General features: G+C 41.4%; 3 protein-coding genes across 6 annotated transcripts in view; 1 reads left to right on the forward strand and 2 right to left on the reverse strand.

Moving 5' to 3' along the window:
• Nucleotides 1-9,487, reverse strand: part of FANCD2 (FA complementation group D2) — a 38,838-nt gene extending 29,351 nt beyond the window's left edge. Inside the window, exons 1-10 of one of the 2 annotated variants that reach the window (XM_035105957.3) lie at nucleotides 9,284-9,487; nucleotides 8,886-8,982; nucleotides 7,305-7,442; nucleotides 6,940-7,007; nucleotides 6,349-6,452; nucleotides 5,921-5,984; nucleotides 5,208-5,260; nucleotides 3,917-3,995; nucleotides 2,551-2,675; nucleotides 360-447 (exon numbers count right to left, since the gene is read on the reverse strand). In XM_035105957.3, coding sequence (XP_034961848.3) covers nucleotides 360-447; nucleotides 2,551-2,675; nucleotides 3,917-3,995; nucleotides 5,208-5,260; nucleotides 5,921-5,984; nucleotides 6,349-6,452; nucleotides 6,940-7,007; nucleotides 7,305-7,442; nucleotides 8,886-8,952 — 786 coding nt within the window. In that variant the 5' untranslated portion in view covers nucleotides 8,953-8,982; nucleotides 9,284-9,487. Of the gene's footprint in view, nucleotides 1-359; nucleotides 448-2,550; nucleotides 2,676-3,916; nucleotides 3,996-5,207; nucleotides 5,261-5,920; nucleotides 5,985-6,348; nucleotides 6,453-6,939; nucleotides 7,008-7,304; nucleotides 7,443-8,885; nucleotides 8,983-9,283 lie in introns of those variants that run through there. The other variant, XM_088663176.1, reaches the window with a different exon arrangement.
• An 80-nt stretch (nucleotides 9,488-9,567) lies between these two features.
• Nucleotides 9,568-19,316, forward strand: EMC3 (ER membrane protein complex subunit 3). Of its 3 annotated transcripts, none has more exons than XM_088663188.1 (10): nucleotides 9,568-9,622; nucleotides 10,456-10,652; nucleotides 11,816-11,873; nucleotides 12,739-12,832; nucleotides 13,963-14,067; nucleotides 14,309-14,390; nucleotides 14,512-14,591; nucleotides 14,945-15,027; nucleotides 16,116-16,268; nucleotides 18,648-19,316. In XM_088663188.1, exons 2-9 carry the CDS (start codon nucleotides 10,498-10,500, stop codon nucleotides 16,242-16,244), a joined length of 786 nt encoding a protein of 261 aa, XP_088519314.1. In that variant the 5' UTR covers nucleotides 9,568-9,622; nucleotides 10,456-10,497; the 3' UTR covers nucleotides 16,245-16,268; nucleotides 18,648-19,316. The 3 variants fall into 3 exon arrangements, with proteins under 3 accessions (XP_088519314.1, XP_034961850.1, XP_034961849.1); XM_035105959.3 differs by lacking the exon at nucleotides 18,648-19,316 and adding an exon at nucleotides 17,720-17,981; XM_035105958.3 differs by lacking the exon at nucleotides 18,648-19,316 and having other exon boundaries at nucleotides 16,116-17,981.
• On the reverse strand, nucleotides 18,449-21,419 carry C2H3orf62 (chromosome 2 C3orf62 homolog). Its single transcript, XM_035105961.3, has 3 exons — nucleotides 20,151-21,419; nucleotides 19,620-19,711; nucleotides 18,449-18,810 (listed from the first exon to the last, which is right to left on the reverse strand). The coding sequence occupies exons 1-3, from the start codon at nucleotides 20,573-20,575 to the stop codon at nucleotides 18,560-18,562; spliced, it is 768 nt and encodes a 255-aa protein (XP_034961852.3). The 5' UTR covers nucleotides 20,576-21,419; the 3' UTR covers nucleotides 18,449-18,559.
• Nucleotides 21,420-23,805: the final 2,386 nt, after the last annotated feature.

Here is a 23,805-nt window from a genome sequence, read left to right on the forward strand (position 1 = left end):
ACCCCTTATTTTAAAAGTTGTTCAGAACTTCCAGAAAGTGATCAGGAACAAACTTAGGGGAGCCTCCAGAGGGAAAGGACTTCATAATTACGGAGCACCTACCAAGACTGCATGTTAATGTGTCTGCTATCCAAATCTGGGGTCCATGTCCTATAGTTAATGAGGATTTTTCAGATCTGAAAATGCATTACTTTTAGCCTTGGCAAACCTAATTCCTATAATTTCTAACTCTCCTATGATTTCCCTGAATTCTTGTACATATTTATGTACAAAGAGTACCTAGTCTCACCTATATCATGACTTTAAACAATACTTATACCTTGCTTGTGTGCCCATCTATTTAACACAGGGCTTCCTACCTCAGACAGAAGTCCCAGATCTAGATTCAAACTGGAAAGGGCATCAAGGATTGGAACAGATAGCTCAGTCTTCTCCTTTAATAACGAACTAAAACGCAGGACAACAAAATGTTGTTTTAAGATCTAGCTACATTCCCAAACTGCAGTAGTGGATTACAGTCCGTCCAGTATCAATTTGTACAAAGACGCAGGCTCATAGCCCCTGGCTCCAGTTTGGTGGGGGCAGCGCCGCCAGCCCCTGGCCTCCTCCGCCCGAACGTGCCGACGCTCTCGCGGAGCATGCCGCCACGGATGGAATGCGCATGTGTGGACATGTGCAGTCCATCCTGGTGCGTGCGTCGTGACGTCACAGCGCATGCGTCAGGCCACGTCATGATGTCACGGCGCACACACCAGGGCAGACTACGTATGTACCACCCCGGGCAGACAAGCAGCACCGTTTGCCACTACAAAGACGGTTTTGTAGGCTGCTACAATAAAAGTTTATGAATGATTAATGCACTTATCTCTACAATGTACAACTTGTCCGTGTTTGCTGTCTTTCTTTTTCAATCAAGGGTACACAAAAGGATTTACAAAAGATTTTAAAATATACAATCAAAACAAGAAAAGAAAATATAAAAGACAAAATATCCATTTTAAACTGTGGGTGCTTCCAGATGTGGATGATTTAATCATTCTTGTGTCCTTTAAGCTGTAAATGCAACAGCAACTCTGCTTTGAGATTTCAGGAATCTAAATAACGTTCTGTAGTTGGCGAGGAGGAGGGGGGTATTTTAATTGAGATTATGGTATTAGGGATTAGGATAAATAATGACCCCCCCTTCCCTGCTGCACTCCCAATCATGATCTTTCCCACTCTGCAATTAAGGAGTGTGGGGAGAAACAGATATTAGACAATGGTTCATCTACACTTAAGAGAAATTATGCAGCTGTTCCATTATGTTAAATAAACAAAGCACAGTGGATTTTCTGGGAGAGAGGAACAGAAGCTGAAAAGGGAAAACATGGGAGGAGGCTGTTTTGATTATGATGCTCTGTTAAAAGTGAACAAAGCATGGCTCTTCCACAGTAAATGCCCAAATATGGAAGCAGCCTGTGACAAAAAAATAATAATGACCATATATGAGAATGTTGAAGTGTGATGCAGTTTTCTGCCCTGAAGACTAATTAGTTGAAATGCATCAGGATCAACCGATGTTGTTCAATAAAACTTTGTTTGAATTTTGTGGCCTTCTGGTTGTATCCACGTATTATAAGAAGAGGAAGAATAGGGGGTGGGGTTCTGCTGAAACCTTGCTTTTTTATGGAGCACTTGAGAAGCTCAGACTGTCAGTGCATCAGATGAAGACCACACTGAATACAGCAGCAGCAGCAGCAGCAGCAGCAGCAGCAGCAGCAGCAGCAGCAGCAGCAATGAATTGAGAGATACAGCCTTAAGGATTATGATGCCGCCACCAGTTCTTGTGAATACTGTATATTCCTGCGTATAAGACTACATACTTTTTAACCCAGGAAAATCTTCTCAAAAGTCGGGGGTCGTCTTAATCAGATTGGCATGGAGAAAATACTGTGTGTAGAGTTCATGCTTTAAAGGCTCCTTATATCAATTCTAGGCAACTCAATGCCCTTCCCTCTCAGAATTCTTTTGAAACTGGAATTACACACACACACACACACACACACACACACACACACACACACACACACACACCCTTTAAAGCATGAACAGAGACACAGCAGTGTCTTACAATTGTGGTTGCAGTCTCTTGAATGCCAGGTTTTGGATGCAGGAATTGAGGGGATGATAATCAAACATGCAGATGACATCAAACTGGGAGGGTTAGCTATGCCGTAGAAGACAGAATCAGGATTCAATTTGACCTTAACAGATTGGACAACCGGGCCAAACTAACCAAATGAATTTCTATAGGGACAAACATAAGGTTCTGCATTTAGGCAGGAATAACCAGCTGTACAAATATAAAATGGGGGGGACACCTGGCTTGCCAGTAGTACATGTGAAAATGATTAGGGGTCTTAATGGACCCCAAACGTAATGCGAGTCCTGGTCACTCTTGTCCGGGTGCACTCTAAATTCACTTCTTTTCACCTTCAGCTAAGGCACCAGAAACAGCTAACACAAAATTATAGAGAGTGTAAAAAGAGAATATGGCAGCATCAAACTTACCTAAGCTCTCTGGCAATTTCACTATGCTGAGAATCCTCCAGGATTTCTGGCAGGCTTGTGATTATGTCGTGTTGGATTGGTGGAGGAGAAACACAAATCATCTGCATGAGTTTCTGAACAAGATCCTGCAGATGAACAAAAGTTTTAGAACACCAAGAACTCAGAAAAAGGACATTTCCTTAATGCTGACAGCTTAAACACAGAGAAGCCAACAAATGTATGCTACATTTGCATCCAAAATGGAAGTTAAGTGATCAGTTTATTTATCAGACATATATTGTTTTGTACTTTCTTAGCATGCAAATATTTTAAAATGCTTATCTCTTTTGCCTCCACAATATCTCAGTTCATTTCCAGACCCAGTTAAAATGCTGGTTATGATTGCTAAAGCCCTGGGATGGAGCTACTTGAAAGATCATCTGCACTCATATGTACCTGCCCAAACCTAATGCTTAGCTTTAGAGGCACTGCTTGTGGATTTGTCAGTGGGTACAATTAGAATGCCCTGTCTTATGTACACAGCAAGATATGAAAGTGCCCAAATCTGCTGTAGAAATTAGTCATGAACACAGAAACTGATATGTGATAAAGCTGAAGCCTTAAGAGTTTTAAATGAATGAAATCTTTATTTCTAAAAGATATAAGCCGTCACAATTGGTCACAATGCGTAAAATACAAATAATTAATTTAAAACTGAACAGCAACAACAGCAAAGCAAAGCAAAGATACAAAAAATGCAAAAATCACACCTGCATAAGTTAAACACTCCACTTCTCACACTCCCCCTTATGATACTTGTCTTGGTTCCTAGCTCTCAACTTACTTGCAGCCAAGGCAAATTTTGCAACCTGTGCAGTAATAAATAAGTTATTGCCAGCCAGCAAAATAGAGATTTGCTCAAGGGGAGGTCGGTTGGAGAGAGCAAAGGATGTAATTGAGGAATTTTTGTCTAGGGGATGTATATAAAGGGCATCACAACAAATAGTGTTGAATGTCCTCTACATCTCCTAACTCACAGATGCAGAGTCTTTGGTACACAGGGTGTAGTAAGAGTTTTAAAGCATTTTGCAGGTCTTTTCTTAGGTCCTGCACAGTTCTTTGAAATCCCAACTTTGGGACTTCAAAGCACCCAAGCACCCGACGCCTTTGTGATGTCAGATGATTGACAGGTGAGCAATCCTACCCACCTATCAAATTTGGCCTACGAGGTTAGGATGATAAAGATCTAGTCCATGAATTCAAAAAGGTTTCTCATCTCTGGGTTAAAGAAACCAACATCTACCGGTAACTAGCACGTTGTTAGTCCTCACTGAATGTTAAACAATACCCCATGAGAAACATAATTGATTGCATTGGTGGTACTTGCCTTGCTGTCAACTGTCCTGTCAAGCCATTTTAACTGATTGACAATGAGCCGAGGCAAATTGAGTCCATCACTGCCCACACTGAAAGATCAAAAGAGATAAAACATAAACCCTAGTTCCTTTTTATTACTGAGAAACCCTTCTTTCTGAAGTCACTTCCAGATGCAGCTATGGAGGACTGCTCTCAATCCTCTCTAAATGCTTTTCGAAATCCAATTTATTTAGAACTATAGTTTCTTTTAACAAATTCTGCTGAAATTTAATATGCCATGCCATCCTGTATATAAGCCACTTGAGGAGGTGCAATACACACTAGTTTTCAGACACGCAAGAAACCCAGTATCAGGATCGACAGCTAGGTAATAATAAAATAAAATAAAAATAATTTTATTTATACCCCGCCCAACTGGCTGCGTTTCCCCAGCCACTCTGGGCAACTTATAGCATATCTAAAAACAAAATAAAACATCAAGTGTTAAAAACCTCCCAATACAGGGCTGACTTCAGATGTCTTCTAGAAGTTGTGCAATTCTTTATCTTCCTGACATCTGAAGGGAGGGTGTTCTACAGGGAGGGTGCCACTACTGAGAAGGCCCTCGGTAACTTTGCTTGTCGCAGTGAGGGAACCAGCTGCCGCATTCTGGATTAGTTGTAGTTTCCAGGTCACCTTCAAAGGTAGCCCCACGTAGAGCGCATTGCAGTAGTCAAAGCAGATGACCAGAGCGGGCCACCAAGGAATCAGCCGAGAGGCCATCAACATGGGATAAAACATCCCCTACCACTCTCTGGAAACCATCTGGATCCATTAAGTGGTGGGGCAGGACATCCGAATTGGTCCCACTTCCCTGTGGAGAGGAAGGGTCGCAGAGAAGTCTAGTTGCACCAGGAAGTGACAGCTCACTGTAATCCATTCATTTATTCTGCCATCTAAAACTTGCTTTGTACAGCAGAAAAGAACACACAGTAAAAGCTTGAACTTCAGTCCTCTATAGCAGGGGTGACTACTAACCTTTGGCTCTCCAGATGTTGTTGGATTCCAACCCCCATCATTCTTGACTATTGTCCATGTTGGTGGGGGATGATGGGAGTTGAGGTTCAACAACATCTTCAGGACCACAAGTTTGTCCAAGTTCCTGAACCTTAAATGAGTATAGGGCATGAGTGGCAAAGATTTTTTAGAATCTTTCATGCATGCTAATGAGATCAAGTTTTGAGGATTTCAATAAGCGGTTGAGAAGCAGATGGAAAATGCAGAGCAGTCAACATTTCAAGTTAAAATAGTGGAGTACTTGCCTTTCATGAAAGAATTCGGGGAGTTTTTCAAATAGCAGTCTTATAACAGCAGGCTTCCAAAAAGAAAAAGGCGTTTTGAGAAATTACATTTACAATGAGGTAGCACACTGTGTACACAACACTGCAGACCCAAACCACATCATCCACTCTTGAAGAAGAGTTCTCTGCTATGAAGCACTGCAGTAGAACTTCCCCAGAGCACTAATTATTGGTAAATAAAGCTATTGAGCAGTATTCAGCACGTGCGCAATAGGACCTTCCCCATTCTGTGCTTCTCCAAATCTACTCCAGAGGGCCAGGGGAACCACAGTGCCCTTTCATCTCATCTGGCGACAGTGGTGTGTGTGTGTGGGGGAGGGGAGAGAGAGAGAGAGAGAGAGAGAGAGAGAGAGAGAGAGAGAGAGAGAGAGAGAGAGAGAGAGAGAGAGAGAGAACTTCAACAGCAGGATTGCTTTTTGTCAGGGCAAGCCAGAACTGTAACTCATATTGGTTTTAACTTTGGGAACTTGTGCTTAAGGTTGCTTTCCCCTCCTTCCCCCCCTCATTCCTTTTCCCTTATGCCTTTTTAGTTTGTGAGCTTGTAGAGCAAGAACAGTCCTGGTGTGTTTCCCCCCTATGCCAATCAGAAAAAGTTGGGATATAAGATGCAACAAATAAATAAAAGGAAACTGGCAAAAGATGGTTGGAAGAACTGCATGGAAAACTGATCTTACCTGTAATATCTCAATGCCAAGGAGAAGTTTAATGAGGCTTTCACAATATGAATGGATTGCATTACTGTAACAGAGAAAGACATTTTGCTATTATTAGAAAAAGGCATCATGTTTAAAACAATATATTTGTGATAGGCGCTCCCTGCCCCACTTTGAGCTCCTTAGACAAAGGGACACACATGTAATAAATAAAATCAGATTAGTTTAACCCCAAGTACCTTCTCTTTTGTTGCTGTTTAGAGTTTGACCTTTAAAAGGTGTGTAGTTTGTTTCTTAAAAAAAAACATTAAAAACAAACAAACTCCAGTTGCAGTCCACAGGCAAATTACAAGTAGTCATTTACTACACTGTCATGGTAACATACTGCAAGTATTAAACCACTCACATGGAAACTTGCAGGGAGAAAACAAATAAGGTTTTTCATTGACCTTGTTTCCTGACTTTGTGTGGGTATGCATGGTAGAAGACAATTCCTGAAGTGATCTCTGTTTTCTATGTGGGATTCCAGGCCACTGATGAACTCCTCACCAATCTACACAGGATGGAGGGAAGGAGAGAGAGAAAATGAAGGCTGAACAATTATCCCTACTGTTTCAAATGCATGACTGTGCAAATCAAGCAGTGAAAGCCTACTGTTTACACAATGCCTGTTCTTGATCTTTGTGTGGGATGCATAAAACTGTAATTTGTAAATTGTTACTTTTTAATGAAAAAATCCAGTGACCAGTTTCATACTTCTTCCAGATCTGTCAGCAGCAAACCATAAGCGAGAACTCTGTATTGATTATGGAGGTCTCCTAGTTTTCTCTTGTGTTCTGTTTTTATTTAATTCATATATTTAAAATGCAAGGTAAAGAATAAGAGAAGTGGACTGAAAAAGAGATTTTAATTTGTGAGTGTGTGTTTGTCAGGAGACAGAGAGAGAGAGAGAGAGATGGACAGAGACAGAGAGCTTTGGGTGTTAGAATCAATACAGGCCCACTTCAATTTCAAAGACATGAAATAATGCCAGTTCATACCTGTGGTTGAGAAGGGTGCTTCTTCAATGCTTGATGCAACTTCTTCTGGAAAATTGCTCCATCCACAGCTATGGAAAAAGTGCCAAGGACAAACACTGTCATGTTCATGTCATTATAGTCTGAATCTGCCACTTTCTGCCCTTCCCACTAACTGCTGCGTGACAGACAGAAATCCACCTGGCAAAACTTTCCCTGGCATAGAGGTAGTGAGGCTAGAATACTAAAAAGGTAAAATTAAATAAATACATTTCTAGCAGAGCTCCTCTATTTTTAACAGTTGTGCAAAGCAGCAGAAAACCAGCCGGTAAATGTTTTACACTTTAATTTAATTACTGCTAAGAATGTCATCAAAGTATATACCGTACCTATTTCATTCTGTCGTTCTCCAGCTTTCAATATAATTCCTCCTATTTTAAGGAGCTGCCCAAAAACATTGTTGTTCTCTACAACTCCGTCTTTGGAAATGGATCTGTTCTTACCAAGCGTGCAAGATTTCTTTGTTTCTAAGATGGAAAAATTACTAGCATAAGATAAATGAATGGCATATTTGAGAGTCACATACCTCAATATAAATATATGAAAAATTAACCTTCATATCATGAAGTTTGTTTAAAGTTTGAGGTCCCTTGGAAGATGAACCCAAGGGCTACATATTCTAACGTAGAACAACTTCTAAGAGAGTGTAGGAGATAGATACAATAGAGCAGGGTATCCCCAAACTTGGGCCTCCAGCTGTTTTTGGACTACAATTCTCACCATCCCTGACCACTGGTCCAGCTAGCTAGGGATGAAGGGAGTTGTAGTCCAAAAACAGCTGGAGGCCCAAGTTTGGGGAAATCTTACAATAGAGGAAGGAGGATATAAAGCAAAGTTAGGGAACCTGCGGCCCTCCTGATGTTATTTGGACTAACTCCCACCATCCCTTACCATTGGCCATGTTGGCTGAGGGTAATGGGAGTTGGAGTCTAACAATATTTAGAGGACCACAAATTCCCCATCCCTAGTATAAAGGGTGCAACTAACAAAGCATTTGAGTAAGTGGTTTGTGGATTGCAATCCCAGTCCTAAAATTACTGGACATTGAAGAGAGTTAAGATGAAATCACTCGGGCTACTAAAGTAGGACTGTCCTCTGAAACCCTCAGATTAGAATTATGGAATATTATATACACCATAATAGCCAGCCAAGACTTGTGGCCAATAAAGGATGTATGTTGTATTGTCCCTGACCTTATGTTGTACTTCACCAGTGTCTGGTGTACAAATCAGGAAAAATTCCCATCTCCAAGCTCAGGATGGATGAAGCTCATCGCTGTCCTACTGTGCTTCTGATGTACCAAGACTACCTCCAAAAAACAGTACAACAGTACAGCCCTTTTCTCAAGCTAGAGAGGGAAACATGGATCATATCCAAAAACACAGGAGCTCCAAATACTTGGAAGTTTTATGAGACACAGACAAGCCCCAGCCCCCTCTTGAGTGTGGAGTATAAGAGGTTGAAAAATTGTTCTCAGTTACACCACAATTCCAAAACACTCGTGAATTCTTTAGAACAGTACTACTCAAGTCTTCCCTCAAGCTGGGAACAGCAGGACTGTCCCTACTGTTATGAGACCCATTAGGTACAGTGTGACTTCTGAAAATATCCCTGACTCCTTTTCCAGTTGCAAACTATCACATAGTGCTTCCAAGGGCACAATACAATTCCACAACCTCTAACTCAGGAGTGAAGCTAGCATTCTGCTGAAGATGGAACATTCACCATGGCAAAAATATGTATACCCCTGTGTTCCACAGAGCGGGTGCCACTACTGAGAAGGCCCTCTGCCTAGCTCCCTGTAACTTCACTTCTTGCAGTGAGGGAACCGCCAGAAGGCTGAAGAATGGGGATGGAGACGCTGCAGGTATACTGGGCCTGATGACATGAAAGATTATTGCTTTACATACTTGGTAACTTTTCCATCAGATTTTCTCCTTCCACATCAGATTTGGACAATTTCCTTTTTGGAGCCATGACAGCAGGCACTGAGGTAGTCTATTTCAACTGTGGGGAGGGGGAAGGGAAACAATTAGAAGAGGCACCCCCAAACTGCGGCCCTCCAGATTTTTGGCCTACAACTCCCATGATCCCTAGCTAACAGGACAAGTGGTCAGGGATGATGGGAATTGTAGTCCGAAACATCTGGAGGGCCGAAGTTTGGGGATGCCTGAATTAGAAGCTGACTTAACAAGATATGTTTTGTTATAAAATGGTGCACAAAAGAGAATTTAAGAAGTACAACCCTCACCCGCTGGAGCCCTGCCCGAGTCCCGCGGACAACCAACACAATCCTAACTATGCCCACCAGAAGAAGAAGCCGCTCCTCCTGAATTCCCGGGACGGCGGGGTCTTAGTCCCAGTGAAGCAGCGCTGGAATGGCAACGCTAGAGCAGAAGGCGCCCCTAACGCGGCACTGAGAGGCAAACGGAACTCCGCCTCCCAGTGGAAACGGCGCGCGCGCTCCCTCAGTCACCCTTCGCTCCCCTTTCAAAGGTTCCCGCCAAGAGCCGGCTCGGGACGCGTCGCAGTGACGTCGGCGAACGCGCGACGGTCCTCCTTACTGGGCGCCGCGAAAGCGAGTCAGGCGTCGCTCCCGGAAGGGTGAAGCGGGGAGGGAGACCGAGCTGCTGCTGCTGCCGGAGAGGTAAGGAGCCGGTGGGCGCGCGGCGGGGGTCGCGGCACAGGCAGGTGCGCCTGAGGGTGGGCCGCGCGGCTTCTGCTTTCCTCTTCCCGGGGAGGGGTGGCCGCGGCTCTGGCCGCTGAGGGGGTAGTGTAAAATCTCCCCACCTGTGGTGAATTTGTTGTTGTTTTTTAAAGAGGTGCCGGGGCTTGAGCCTCGTGGCCTGGAAGCCCTGCGACTTAATTCCAGGTGCGTGGAATCCGGCTGTGATCCCTTCTCCGAAAGGGCAAGGCCGTGTATGTGCGCATGTATTTACATTTGCTAGTTGCCGTTGACCTAGTCCTAATAGGTGAAGAATTTTTTTAAGGACTCTGCAGTTTTGTAGCGGGCTTGTCTCTACATATTTCGTCGGTCCCGGGATTGCGCTCTGTCATTAGAAACTGGCCGCGGAGCTCTCCTTCACACGGAGTGCTGCCTGCTTTTAATGGCATTTCGGTTTGCTTCCTGCCTTGTCTCTTAGGCCTCTGCCTGTACCAGATACTCGAGTGGCAAATTATTCAGCCTCTCTGTGCTTCCCTAAAGGCAAATGGGGATTAATGCTCAGAGCTTCCATTGCTGCCCAGTGTCTTGCTGTGGCTGCCTTGTAACTTAGGAAGAATTCCCCACCTGCGTACAACTCCTGGGTGTAAGGAATGACTACTGTGGTAGAATTAGAAAAGCCACTGTGCTCTGGGGAACTTAGGCAATCTTCAAAATAAATAAAACTTGGCTAGCAACACACTAACTGGCTCAGTGTTTTGGGAAAGTTGAAGGTAAGTGGAAATTTCTAATTGACTTCTTGTGCTTTGTTCCCCTAGATACTGAAGGTTGAAGTGCATGACCAGAACTGAATTTAAACAATGAGTGAGCCAGAGCTGTTGTTGGACTCTAATATTCGATTATGGGTGGTGCTTCCAATTGTCTTCATAACCTTCTTTGTGGGGATGATACGCCACTATGTATCCATCCTTCTCCAAAGTGACAAAAAACTCACCCAGGAGCAAGTATCTGACAGGTAAAAGATGCTTGCTACTAAAAACTGGGCATTGTCACACTAATAATTGACAACTATAGAGCTTGATGACAGTACTTTATGGTAGCACATAGGCTTACTGAACTGCAATTGGTGGGTTATATCTTGATGTGCATGTATTTGGGAATACTAAACCTGGCTTTGTGCCTGGAAGTCCAGATAGCAGGTAGGTTTGGGGTGTTTTCGGAAAATGAGGCCTGGTCTTTGTATATTAGCAAAGAAGAATGCACAAGATAGATTAGAAAAAGTGGAGCCTAGCTCCTGGATCCTGTCAGCTGGACTGATTAAAATCCCCAGGATTATCAAACTTTTTTTTGTAATACAGTACTCAGATTCCTAAATTTCATTTTGAATGTTTTTTGCTTTTTAGATTTTTATTTCTCTCTTTAGTCTTTATGTGGACTTTCCCCAGCTTTTCTTCTATAAATATGTATATCTTTCTTCAGATTGTTTCTAGTCACATAGATGATAGCAAGGGACTAGTGGTGATGGTGGAAGGGGATAAGAAAACAGTTATTAAAAATAGCAAGGCTAATCTGATTGAAAATATCTGTGCTTTTCCAGTAGATTTTGTCATGTTCTATGACTGTTCACTTCTTTATGGTTTTACAATACTGAGATAATATAGGGAAATGTATGTACATTATAATGTTTCTCCACAGCAAATGCATGGATTGAGTATTTGTACTTTTCTACCCTGATTTCTGGGTGTGTGTGTTTTTAAAAAGAAAAAAAAGGTTTCCCCCACAATGGCTGTCTGGTCAATAACTGCTTGTACACTTCAGATATTTATGAGTAGCCCTGTGTTTTCTTCATGGAACATTTTTTGTTTCAAAAAAGAAGTATATGAAGCAGCCCTCTCTGGCAAGGAATGAAACTGTTGCTCTTATTGGATTACTATATGGTATTGATTTGGTTCCCAAATCAGTTCTTGCTGTTCTTGAAATCTTGCTCAACACATGTTTTTAAACTATGAAAGATGATAGATTTTTTATATGAAATAACTGTGTGAATATTGATAAATTGTTGGGAGGCTCTCGCTTGTATTTTGCATCAGTGTCACATGCAGTGTTCGTGCAGGAATATTTTCCTCCTTATTCTCTTCTTCTATTTCATATGTATGATATTGACTTTCTTTCTTTCAGTCAAGTTCTGATTCGAAGCAGAGTTCTCAGAGAAAATGGAAAGTACATTCCAAAGCAGGTACATTTACAGTTGTGCCAGAATTTAAAAACTACAGGAAGGGGAAACCTTAATTGTTCCAAGATTTGGAATGTAGTCTTCATAAGGATCTAAAATGCCCATTGTAAGCACATTTGTGAAGTAGACCCAGTCATTTCTATTGCTATTAATATGCAGCAGTGTACATCTAAGACAGTGGTGTATTCCATCATTCTAATTTGCTGTCATGTTGCAAAATTGGATCTATTACTCTTTTAAAACATAGTTACTAAGATCAGCATGCTTAGACCAGATTAAACTAATGTTAATTGCACAGTTAAAATGTTAATGGTTAGAATGAATCTGGGACAGACACAAGCTAGCAGACTTCAAAGCTTGCATAGTTCCCTGATAATCCAACCTCAGCCTTTTCTAAATGTGTCTTTTGGAGACCTGCTTTGTTTCTACCTCACATACTTTCTGTTTTAAGTTTTTTTAATGCATGGCACTAAAAAAAAGTGTGAACACCATATGGCTTTCAGTACATTTTTGTCTTTGCATCTTATCAACATTATGGGTATACTAGACGGAGGAAATTATTTGTATTGCCACTGATCTTTTGGAAAATATGTAACATGATTATCTGTAAAAATGTTTGGCTACATCTCTCTATATCACAAGTGCCTAAACTATGTCACAGGCGAAGATACTTGAAAAAATTAAAGGAGGCTATGCATTGCCACAGTTTCCATTGAAACCTGGAAATATTTGGAAAAGCAGCGTAGGTTGTTTGCCTAAATATCTGTCATTCTTATTGCCAGCTCTTCTACAGAGAAATAACCTGTGCTTAATTTTAAAGCCTTGCATCCATTTCTTTCATCATTAGAACTTGTTTTTCTTTTTTCAGTCCTTTCTGACACGGAAGTATTACTTCAATAATCCAGATGATGGGTTCTTTAAGAAAACTAAAAGGAAGGTAGTACCACCTTCCCCAATGACAGGTAAGCAAGAAGGCTTCCTAAGAGTTTGTTATATTCTAAAACATGAGCAATAGAGTAGTAATCATTGTTTGATACTCCCATTGTTCTAGGCACATTTTGTGACAGGGAATTTCATTAGCGTGAGCAGTTTGTGAACTCTGGGCGCAGTACTGCGTCTAATATTTCAGATTAAAACTGCAGAATGGAAGAAAAGGGGGACATTTTTCTGCCTCCCCACTTCCAGCTACTCTCTGAAGAGACCCTCTTAAGAGTATTAGGGGGTTGGGCAGGGGAAGGCCTAGACCAGGCATCGGCAACCTCCGCCCCATGGAGGCTGTTTATCCGACCCACGGGCCGCCCGTGAACCAAGCCGCCCACTCAGCAAGTCCCCCGCACGCTGCGGGAAACCAGTGCAGTGTGGCGTGGGGACTCGCTGATCGGCGCCGGAAACCGTATCTACGCAGCCGCAGAAGCAATTTCTGGCACTGCGGACATTTTGGAAATGGGCAGCCAGCACCAGAAGGACATATGCAGAAGTGATTTCCAAAATGTCTGCAGTGCCAGAAATCGCTTCTGAGCAGCCGCGGACATGCGCAGAAGCCATTTCCGGTGTTCCGGAGTATGGGAAGCACGGCACCGCAAATCGCTTCTGCGCCTGTCCGGCCCACGGACAATAGTCCGTGGGAATCCTCCAGCCCATGGGCAGAAAACGTTGCCGATGCCTGGACTAGACCATGTGAAAAATGAACATAATATTTTAACTGCAGTTCATTCATTTTCAGCTTTGTATTATTTTTATTATTGATATAAAAAAGCGTGCCTAGACATAATCTAGGTTTAAGGTGCCATTTAGCTCCTAGCTTTCATATCACAGTTTCTAACACTGGTAGTAATAGGAACATCTGATTTGCTTTTGTGCTTAGCAGCAGCCACTATTTCTAAAATCTACCTGGTTTCCTCATAAAATAACCCAGATTTACTTAAAGTCAAATTAAATAGCAAATTAAAGACTAAAGACTAAACCAGGGTGATCTCTTCAATCTTGCTAAGGAGTTTTCCTTTGTTTTTAAAGTAGTATATCCAAACTTCAGAAATCCATGGGTGTGTAGACTGTCTATTGGGTGGTCACTTTAACTGCATTTGCTTTGCAGATCCTACTATGCTGACAGATATGATGAAAGGGAATGTAACAAATGTACTTCCTATGATTCTTATCGGAGGCTGGATCAACATGACCTTTTCTGGTTTTGTCACAAGTAAGTGTCAGTTTAGGAATCTAAACTTGTGTGGTCTTGGGGGCCTTCTAAAATCCCCTGATGCTTCTAAAATCCCAAATTTAATCAGCCTTTTCATTAGCTGAGTGTTTGTGTTCCCTGTCACTGGTTTTAAGCTTGTGAGAGAAATTTCCCTTTAGTTATATTCCCCTGCAAAGAACTGTGTTTTATGGTGCTTTGTAATAATCATAATTGTTTCTGACCATATTTTTATTTTTTACAGCAAAAGTCCCCTTTCCTTTGACACTTCGTTTTAAACCAATGCTACAGCAGGGTATTGAGTTGCTTACTTTGGATGCATCCTGGTAAGAATCTTTCACTGTGCTTCAAACAATGTCTATCTAAAACTGTGAAAGTTACAGCAGTGTTGGGAATTGGGCATTTGTGCATTTGTTTAAATGACCCTCAATTTCTTTGGTTTGTTAGGGTTAGCTCTGCTTCTTGGTATTTTCTGAATGTGTTTGGACTTCGAAGCATTTATACCCTCATTCTTGGTCAAGATAATGGTAAGAAACTGCTATTTATGTGAGAGTGATTCTTGATTTATTAAATGTGTCAAACTATGCTTAAATGTTTCTTAGGAATTTTGACCTAGTTACTAATATTAGTAAATTGTAAGAAATTTCAGCAATAATAAATAGACAAAAATCTTGTCTTCAGCTTATTAAGGCTGAAGAAAGTTAAGCATACCTGACTGAGACTTCATACCTTTTTCGGCCTAACTTGTACAATACGAGGGAGATATTTTGCTGTCTACTTCAGCACAGCACTATAATGCTCACATTCTTAATTTTTCCCAGCTTTGATGGTCTTGCTACTGTTATGTAGAGTCACACGAGTCACTCTTTCATATTTACAGCTGCCGATCAGTCCAGAGTAATGCAGGAGCAGATGACGGGGGCGGCAATGGCCATGCCTGCAGATACTAATAAAGCATTCAAGGTATGAGGCTTTTGTTCCAATTGCTGAAATGAGCCGCTCAAGGTTCATGTAGCCTTGCTTCTATTCCTTGAATGTACAGAAAAAATACTTCAAAGGATTAAAACCTGCAAAACATGATGGTCTTAAATATCTGTTTATGGAATGTATGCTAAATAATTTTCTAGCTTATAGGAGTGTGATTGGAAACCCCTATTCTGTCTGAAGAAGTGTGTATCTGAAGAAGTGTGCATGCACACGAAAGCTCATACCAATAACAAACTTAGTTGGTCTCTAAGGTGCTACTAGAAGGAACCCCATTCTGTTGTAATCTTTTCATGCCGCTTTACGGTAGATAAAACTTCCATTCATCAGGAAGCGCTAGATGAGAAGATCAGTAATGGTGGAGAAGCTTAGCCAAAAGGAGTGCCCATTATTACCAGTGCATAGACAGGGGGTGTGGGTGGGGTCCTTGGAAGACAACATGGTGTTCAGGGGGTAGAAAGTTTGAAAACCTATGCATTAAAATATAATGTATTCTAGTTGATGACCTGTATGGAGAAGATACTTAACATTGTATACAGAGTGGAAATATGCTGAACAAAAACTTTTTTTACAGTCCTAGTTGCAAGAAATAAGAGACAGATGTTTCAAACCCCATAAGTAGCTTCATGCATTCCGAGCTGTTCTTCTGTGCAAGTTATGCAGTAAAATAAAAGAATCTCCAGAAAACAGTCCACTTGTCAAATGCTAGGCACTAGCATCCATGGACACACAAACCAGAAATACCCAGTGATCTCCGTTTAGTATTGCAGGCAGTTGTTAGCTGTGAGGACCTGCCCCCTCCCCCAAACATACCTGCTTGTATGTTCAATAGCCTTGCTGCTTCCTTGTGCACATTATAACTTTTTGTTGCAAGTTCCTGCTATTTAATCACTCTGCACACATACAGTTCAGTCACAGACTTCAGTGTCCTTGTTCAAGATTCAGAGTCTAAAGCAGCATGAATAAATTAAGGCAGAATTGTTGAGCAAAGGCTGTTTCTAAGAGGGAAAGTAGGTGGTTGGTACACTTCTGTTGGCTGCATCAATGTTCTTTCTCTATCACTGCAGACAGAATGGGAGGCTCTAGAACTGACAGACCATCAGTGGGCCCTAGAGGATGTTGAAGAGGAGCTCATGGCTAAAGACCTCCGCTTTGAAGGCATGTTTAAGGAAGAGCTGCAGACGTCCATGTTCTGAGTTGCTTCATATGGTTGGCATCAAGTCAGTTTGTGTTTATTTATCTATAATGTACTCTTACTGGTGGCCAGAATAAAGATGGTCAGAACTTATGCGAGCTATATACCTGCAGGACAGAGTCTTGCTTCTGAGGTCTCCTCTGATGCCTTTTGAGTCACATGGAGCTCTGATTTGGCAGCTGCTAATAGTCATGTCAGAAGGCAAACTACCGAACTTGTGATTGACCAAACTTAATGGAAGAAACATTTATAATTCAGGAAAACTTGAAATTGAGTGTGGGTCCCTGCAAATTTTAAATGTACCTGCTACTCTAGAGACATACGAAGCCTAAGTCAGAATCCGTTAATGATTAAAATATTGGTATAGGATTTAACCCTTGGAAGCATTTCTCATTGCCAGGGCTCAGCCTTGCTGCATATGCAGCACAACTGCCAATACTCAAAGACTTGAATTTAGATGAGAGAAGTATCCAAAGATGATTCTCCTTACTGTTGCCATTCAACGGTCCACAGACTGAGGTACTCCTCTGTCCACTGGGAGGCTGGTTCTTTTGAGGAGAAAGGCGTGAATAGGGACTGGACTAGAAGCAATCTGTTGTCTCTAGAGTCACTCTTTCTCCTGCCCCCTAAGTGCATGGTCTGCTTGAGCAGTAAGTAAAAACACTGATTTTGGTATTGAAAAAGGACTATTGGTACACTTTGACTTTAGCTGGCACCAGCACTGAATCTATTTGTGATTAGACTTCTTTCATTATAAGAATTTGATTTAAATGTTTTAAGACATGATCTAGAACCAAGGAAAATCCCATTTTTATTAAGATACTGGTTTGTCTTTGGAAGACAAGCTGTGAGGGAACAAGCACCTGAAGTCTCCCAATATGTATGGCCTAAGGTACTTGGTGAACTGTAGTTCAGTGTTCTTGGGGGCTTGTTTGTATAATCAGAAGACAATGCACATTCCTCAGATTCATAATACCAGAACTAAGTTGATTGGATAAAATGTTCTTTAATGACTGTGGGTCAGTTGGCATAGTGTGACAGTAGAGAAAAGGCTACTGATCCTATACTCAGTCTGAAGTTGGTCAGAATGTAAGTATTTGATTATCCTTTTGGAATAACACGTGGCCTTGGCTTATGTTTTTATGCCTGAGAAAAATGAAGGGAGCTGTTCACTGTATTTGTGTCTTTAAGAAACAAGATAATGTGTCAATGAAACTGAATTCTGGTTGAACTCTGGCCGCATACAGTAGCTAGTACTGTAAGGGAAAGTATTACCAGTACATCCCTCCTGGAGCAGCTGCATCTCCATGTCAGTGAGGCTCTGAAATACATCCTGTTGCCCATTTCTGTCTATGTACAACTCTCCCTTGCTGCAGCAGTATATTTATGTTTAGAGTAAGTTATAAAGTGTTCATTAGTGAAATTCAGAAGGCTTTCATTTTGTTCTCTGCTTCTAAGACACATCTCTCCATCCAGTTGTAGGCTTATGTGAAAACGGCTTTTAATATAGGATCCATCCTAAGCAGCGGCCTAATTTGACTCCAGCATCAAGCATCAAGATTGCTTTACTAATAAGCATTGCCCCCCTGCAACTGAAATGGTTAAAGCTACCTATACACAATAACTTGAAAAGCAAAAGATTATTTATCACAACTGTATGTTTGGGGTACTGGGAGATGGGTACAGCTGCTTGTTATCTCCATGTTTATAGCAAATAAACTCTTAGACTGCTCTTCAACCTCGATGGTGTACATATTCTCCCCGCCCCCCTTTGTGGCAGATTGTAAATCCGCTCTTGGGAATGTAAAGAGGTTTCTGTACTACAGCAGATGCTGAATGTTTTAAGGTGCATGAAGTAACTTTAAGTGTTCACTTCATAGATAGTTACTTCTAAAATCATGTTCACAATATCCCATCCTGTCCTTGCAAGCATTTTTTCTTGAATAGCTTTACAATATAAGGCAGCTAAAAGCTTGAACTTTAAGGCAGTTTTGCTATAATAGTTGGATTTGTACCATCCCATTGCTTGACAAATGTAGTGGGGTACCAAGACTATATAATCAGTTACCCCTTGTCACACACATTATGGATAAGTTGTTCCTCGAAAGACAGGAAGACAATATTGTAAGGGCAGTATCTTCTGATCCAGGCCTAGACAATGTTCAGTGTTCATTAGCCTCTGGGGAAAATACTATAACGCCACACTATTGTAAATCACTTTAATAGTGCAACAGAAAGGATTATTTGCCTAAGTTTCCATGGTTCAGAAGCATTAATTATCAAATTTTAAATAGCTCACACCTCACACCAGCCTTTCTACTGCAGCTGCTGCAAGGTGGAGCTGTTTGGTTTGTAATCCTCTTCCATATCCAGCAGTGTTTCAATAATTGCTTCATCCTCTAAGGTATGCTCCAGGACCTTTCTGAAACCGATCTGTGCACTCGGATCCAGGGCTGAGGCCTCATCTAGAGGAAACAGTTCACTTGAGAGCCTAGACATCTGCTGAAGTTCATTCTCAAAGTCAGTTTTCCTGTGCATCCTCTCTGATGGCCAAATAGCTGGGTTATCTTCAGTATAAAAACAAGAATACAACTTACCAGTCCTGCCCCTAAGTATCTGCACAAGTTGATGAATAGCTGATACATAGAGGGATTTTCAGCATAAACACTCCTGCTAAGCTTCCATTGGCCAACATGTAAAGTAGGTAAAGTACTAGACTTTTTTTTCCTAAAGAGGAATCCACTGCTTATAGCATTCTAATAACAATTACTCAAATATCTCCCTCAAGTATCTTCATGTTTGTCAATAGGTGATGGCTTGAAAGCAAGTGTGTAGCAATGGATGTGAAGGATTCTAAATTATGAACACTAATTGGGCCACGGTGGTCTAAAGGAGGGATGATTCACCTATGAGCTCCATCCTGCCTGCCAAGACTTTTCTATGCGCCTCTCTTCTCTCTGTCTCTCCCCACCCCCAGGAACTTGGCAGGGATGATGGTTAATTCTTTTACCAATTCAATTCTTCCTGCATGTTGCGTACTTCTCTGAAAGCTTGTGCAAGTTCAGGATGCAAATGGTCTCCCACGCACCTGATAAATTACCTGGTGAGTGGGAAAGAAGCTGCATTCCCATTGTGATGGAAGGATCAGAGTACAGAGCCTCCCTCTCCATATTCACCAGATCAATCATTGGGTACAAAAGGTTAGTTAAAAACTTCATTAAAATAGTACTGAATACTTGTTCATGTAATGGAGAAATAACTAAAGGTACCTCACCAGGTTACACAAACAATTACAGACTCTGCAGGCATGCAACTCGCTCTTTACAGCGCCAGTTTTAAAAAGCCATGTCCGGTAAGCAGGGCAGACAACACTTACCACTCATATTGGCAAGATCTTTCAGGCTCTGTGGAGGGACATCAGTGGCACTTATACTTGCTTCTGACTTCACAGGCCTTTCATCAGGTTTGCTAAACACCACAGAAACACGTTATGGAAACTGGTCTTACATTGTTCAGTTAAACATTCTCTGAAGTGTATGATCTCTACCAAAATTTTACAGTAGTATATCTTAGCTTTCTGAATCATGGTTTAGAACTTTCCTGTATATTGAGAAATAAATGTGCTTGCACCAGCAATTACAAAACAATTAGTAGAGGTGGTCTAAAACTCAACCATGAGGAGCACCCTAACACTGTGTTTTACCATTCCACAGAGTAAGGGGCAGTGGGATTTGAGCTTCTCTAAAAGGTGGCAAATTGTTAATTAATACTGTATATTTCTCATGTGGCAACATATTTTGAGCCAGCTCTTTGGACCAGTCTGAAGCCATATCAAGAGCCTTCCGAATGGAAGCTCAGTGCTATTCATCCTAAGACAAAAATTAAGCCTGTGACAAGCAGAGCATACCTTAGGTGTCCTTTCTTCCATCTCTCACTGTCTTCTGGGCTGATAAAGAACTGCCGGTCAGCCATGAAGATGGGAGGATGTAGCCATGTGTTTTCCTTGCTCGTCAAGGGTTCCCGTTTTGTACATGGAATGTTGGAAGCGGTAGTCACTGGAATTAGGTTTGGCCTGAAGAGGGGATTCTCCTTTTCAGGAATGGAAGAGACTGGTAAAGATGACTGTGGGCAATACACAGTTGAAAGAGCAAGTTCTCCCTTGTGACTAAAGAGATCTGCATTTAGGGGTGAAGGGGGCCGTGCTGTCTGCAAGTCAAAGTTCTGATCAGTGGTGGAATCTGGGGAGGGGGGGAAAGGAACAAAGAGGTCTTCCATTGCTCTGTCAATAGCTGCAGTTAGCTCCTTACGGCATCTGTTCAGCTTTTCTGACATCTCACCTGAAAGGAAGAAGTATCACGTTGTCCAGGAGTTTGGTTATATAAGAAAATATAAAGTTGGGCGGGTGTGCACAATTGAAATCAATACTAAGTTGCCAATCCATTCAGTTACACTGCAGTCAACTAATCCTAGGATTTGTGTTTCTCAATATACTGTGTCCTTGATGCAGATGGATTACTGAATGTTAATGCAACATTAAAAACAAAAAAGGATAAAAAATCAGATGCAAATTTTCAAATACTTCACACACAGGCCATGATTTTTACATGAGTGCTGAAGTGAACTTTAGATTGTTTTATTCAGGGCTATTTATAATCCATTGTAGCTTGACATTTGCATAGCATACAATACTTCCTGCTAGACTTCCTTCAGGAAGACATGTCTTCAAAACGTTATTCAGCTGTTAAACTCATCAGGTGAATTTGAGACCATCATTTGAGACCAACCTAGTCTACGTTACAAGGCTGTAAGGATACGAAGGACCCTTATACCCCAGCTCAATCACTGATACCTGTGGGAGAATCAATGGCTGTCCCCCAAGTTCGTGAGGCACATTTGACATCATCAGAAAACTGATCTTTCAGTGTTACCTCCTGTGAATGAACTTCCAACAGAGATTTAGCAGGCACCTTCAATATTAACCTTCAAACTCATGCTCAAAAACTTCTTTACCATCAGGCTTGTATCAATTAAGGTGTGTGTGTGAAATTCTGTACTAGCTGGTGATCTATTTTAATGTTTGTGTGGGGGGGTTGTATTATAATTAATGTAAATTACTTCAATGTTTTAAATGAAATTGCAATATAAAAATATTTTTATATAAAATAAAATGGTGTGGCACCCCAAGCTCTTTAGGAGAAGTGTTGGATAGAAATTGAAAAATTAAGCTACTTACAACACAATCTCAGAAACAGGTAAGTGTTCTCTGTATGTAATATAAACTCTGGTGAGCCTTACTAATATAAAAGGTAGATTTTGAAGCGGCAGCACTTTAAGTCAATCTACTGTTTCTTATTCAATAATAATTTTTATGTTGATTGTTACTTTCAGTTTTACTAGACTTTTGCTCTAGTATAACCCAGCCATAGAAATCCCGTTATATTCTCCCAATATATCCAGAAAGCCACTACAGCCTACCTGGTTCTATAGTTGCAGCCAACAACCTTTCACTTCATCTATTAACAAGGTATAAAAATGGACCATTTTTTCTACTCTTGTGACTAGGTAAAGGCATAGCTGCCAAGTTATCCCTTTTTTTAAGGGATTTTCCCTTATGCTGAATAGGCTTCCTCGCGAGAAAAGGGAAAACTTGGCAGCTATGGGTAAAGGTAAAGGGGCCCCTGACCATCAGGTCCAGTTGTGTCCGACTCTGGGGTTGCGGCGCTCATCTCGCTCTATAGGCCGAGGGAGCTGGCGTTTGTCCGCAGACAGCTTCTGGGTCATGTGGCCAGCCTGACAAAGCTGCATCTGGCAAACCAGAGCAGTGCACGGAAACACCATTTACCTTCCTGCCGGAGCGGTCCCTATTTATCTACTTGCACTTTGATGTGCTTTCGAACTGCTAGGTGGGCAGGAGCTGGGACCGAGTAATGGGAACTCACCCCATTGCAGGGATTCGAACCGCTGACCTTCTGATCAGCAAGCCCTAGACTCTATGGCTTAACCCACAGCGCCACCTGGGTCCCTACTCTTGTGACTACTGAGTGGTTAATAAGTGCTAACGAGTAATTTAACACACTTTGATAGCTTGAATAAATGGCCCTTGTAAATTGAACATGGGGCAATCCATCCTACAGACAAATCAACTCTGAATTGTTCACCTGTTGTGATGGTTTACCAAGTCGTCCCAATAGCAAGACAAGTGCAGGATAGAAGATAAACTGCCTAAACACTTTTGAGTAACATGGGGATGATCAACGACTGGATCTGGAGACTTCTAGTAAACAGTCTGTTGCCTCCCCCTCTGTTGAAGGTTGTCAACTGTCACGGAACCTTTCCCCTCTGCTAGAACTTTCTCTCAAGATTGTACTCCGTGCCTTTTGCCCAACAGCCTAAGACAGACCATTTCAAAATCAACTTTGAGTAAAACCATCTCTCTGCCACATAACCTTCTTGGTGCCAACTGATGTTTCCCACCCAGCATTTTTTATCTAGTGCTTGTCACATAAACCAGGGTCATGGTCCTCTAGAGGTTACTGGGCTCCATCTCGCATCAGCCCCAGCCAGCCAATGATCAGGGATTATGGGAATTGTAATCCAGCAACCTCTGGATGACCACAAGTTCCTCAGCCCAAAGTAGGCAATAAATGATAATAATGATGAATTTTATTATTTATACCCATCTTACTGGGTTTCCCCAGCCACTCTGGCCATCTGACAGCATATATAAAACATAGTAAAATATCAAACATTAAAAACTTCCCTAGGTCTAAAAGTTATGTAGTTTATTTGGCATCTGCAACCCTTTCTGTCACATCTGCCTTTTCCTTGGCATTGCTGCAAAGCTGATCGAATGTAGGACTTAATACTGTACTAGGATTCACTCAAGAATCCCCACATTTTAACATGGATTGGCAAGGAGGGAAATCAGCTATTCAACTTTCTTCCAACTGTCCTTTTGTGCTTTAACAGTAATTTTAATTCTTTCCATACTCTGATCACATAGCTGGAGAAGTTAGCAAAGAAAACTAGTTCCATTTTAGAAATAAAAATGACAAAAAAATAATCTGTTTTTATATGAGACGCACCTCTATCCATTTTATAATCTTGCATACATAATCAAAAATATTTTAGGGGTAGCCAGCGCAAAGGTATAAATTATAGTTTGTATTACTGTAAATATATTCTGGCGTCATCTTTTTCCATTTCTTTAACCCACTTTTTTTTTTTGCTTTTTATGCTTTATTATAATAAAAGCTTCTAAAGTTAGTGTCATCAAATACATTGCTTACCACTATAGTCATTCATATCTACTTTTTACAAGGGGAACCAGAGGCAAAGCTTCCCCCCCCCCCAAGCCAAATAGCAAATTAATGTCTCAGCAAGTGGAAATCCTTGCTCTGATGGGATGTGCTAGTTGAATAACTTATAGATAAAAGCTGGCCCAGAGTTTTCAGAAGCAATTTCCAAATACTGTAAAGCTAATTTTGATCAAACTTATTTGTACTAGATACTACTGTGCTCTCACAACCTTGTATACAGTGCTGGTTTGCAATTACTTTATT

Source organism: Zootoca vivipara, chromosome 2, assembly GCF_965207765.1.
Source record: "Zootoca vivipara chromosome 2, rZooViv2.hap1.1, whole genome shotgun sequence".
NCBI lineage: Eukaryota > Metazoa > Chordata > Lepidosauria > Squamata > Lacertidae > Zootoca > Zootoca vivipara.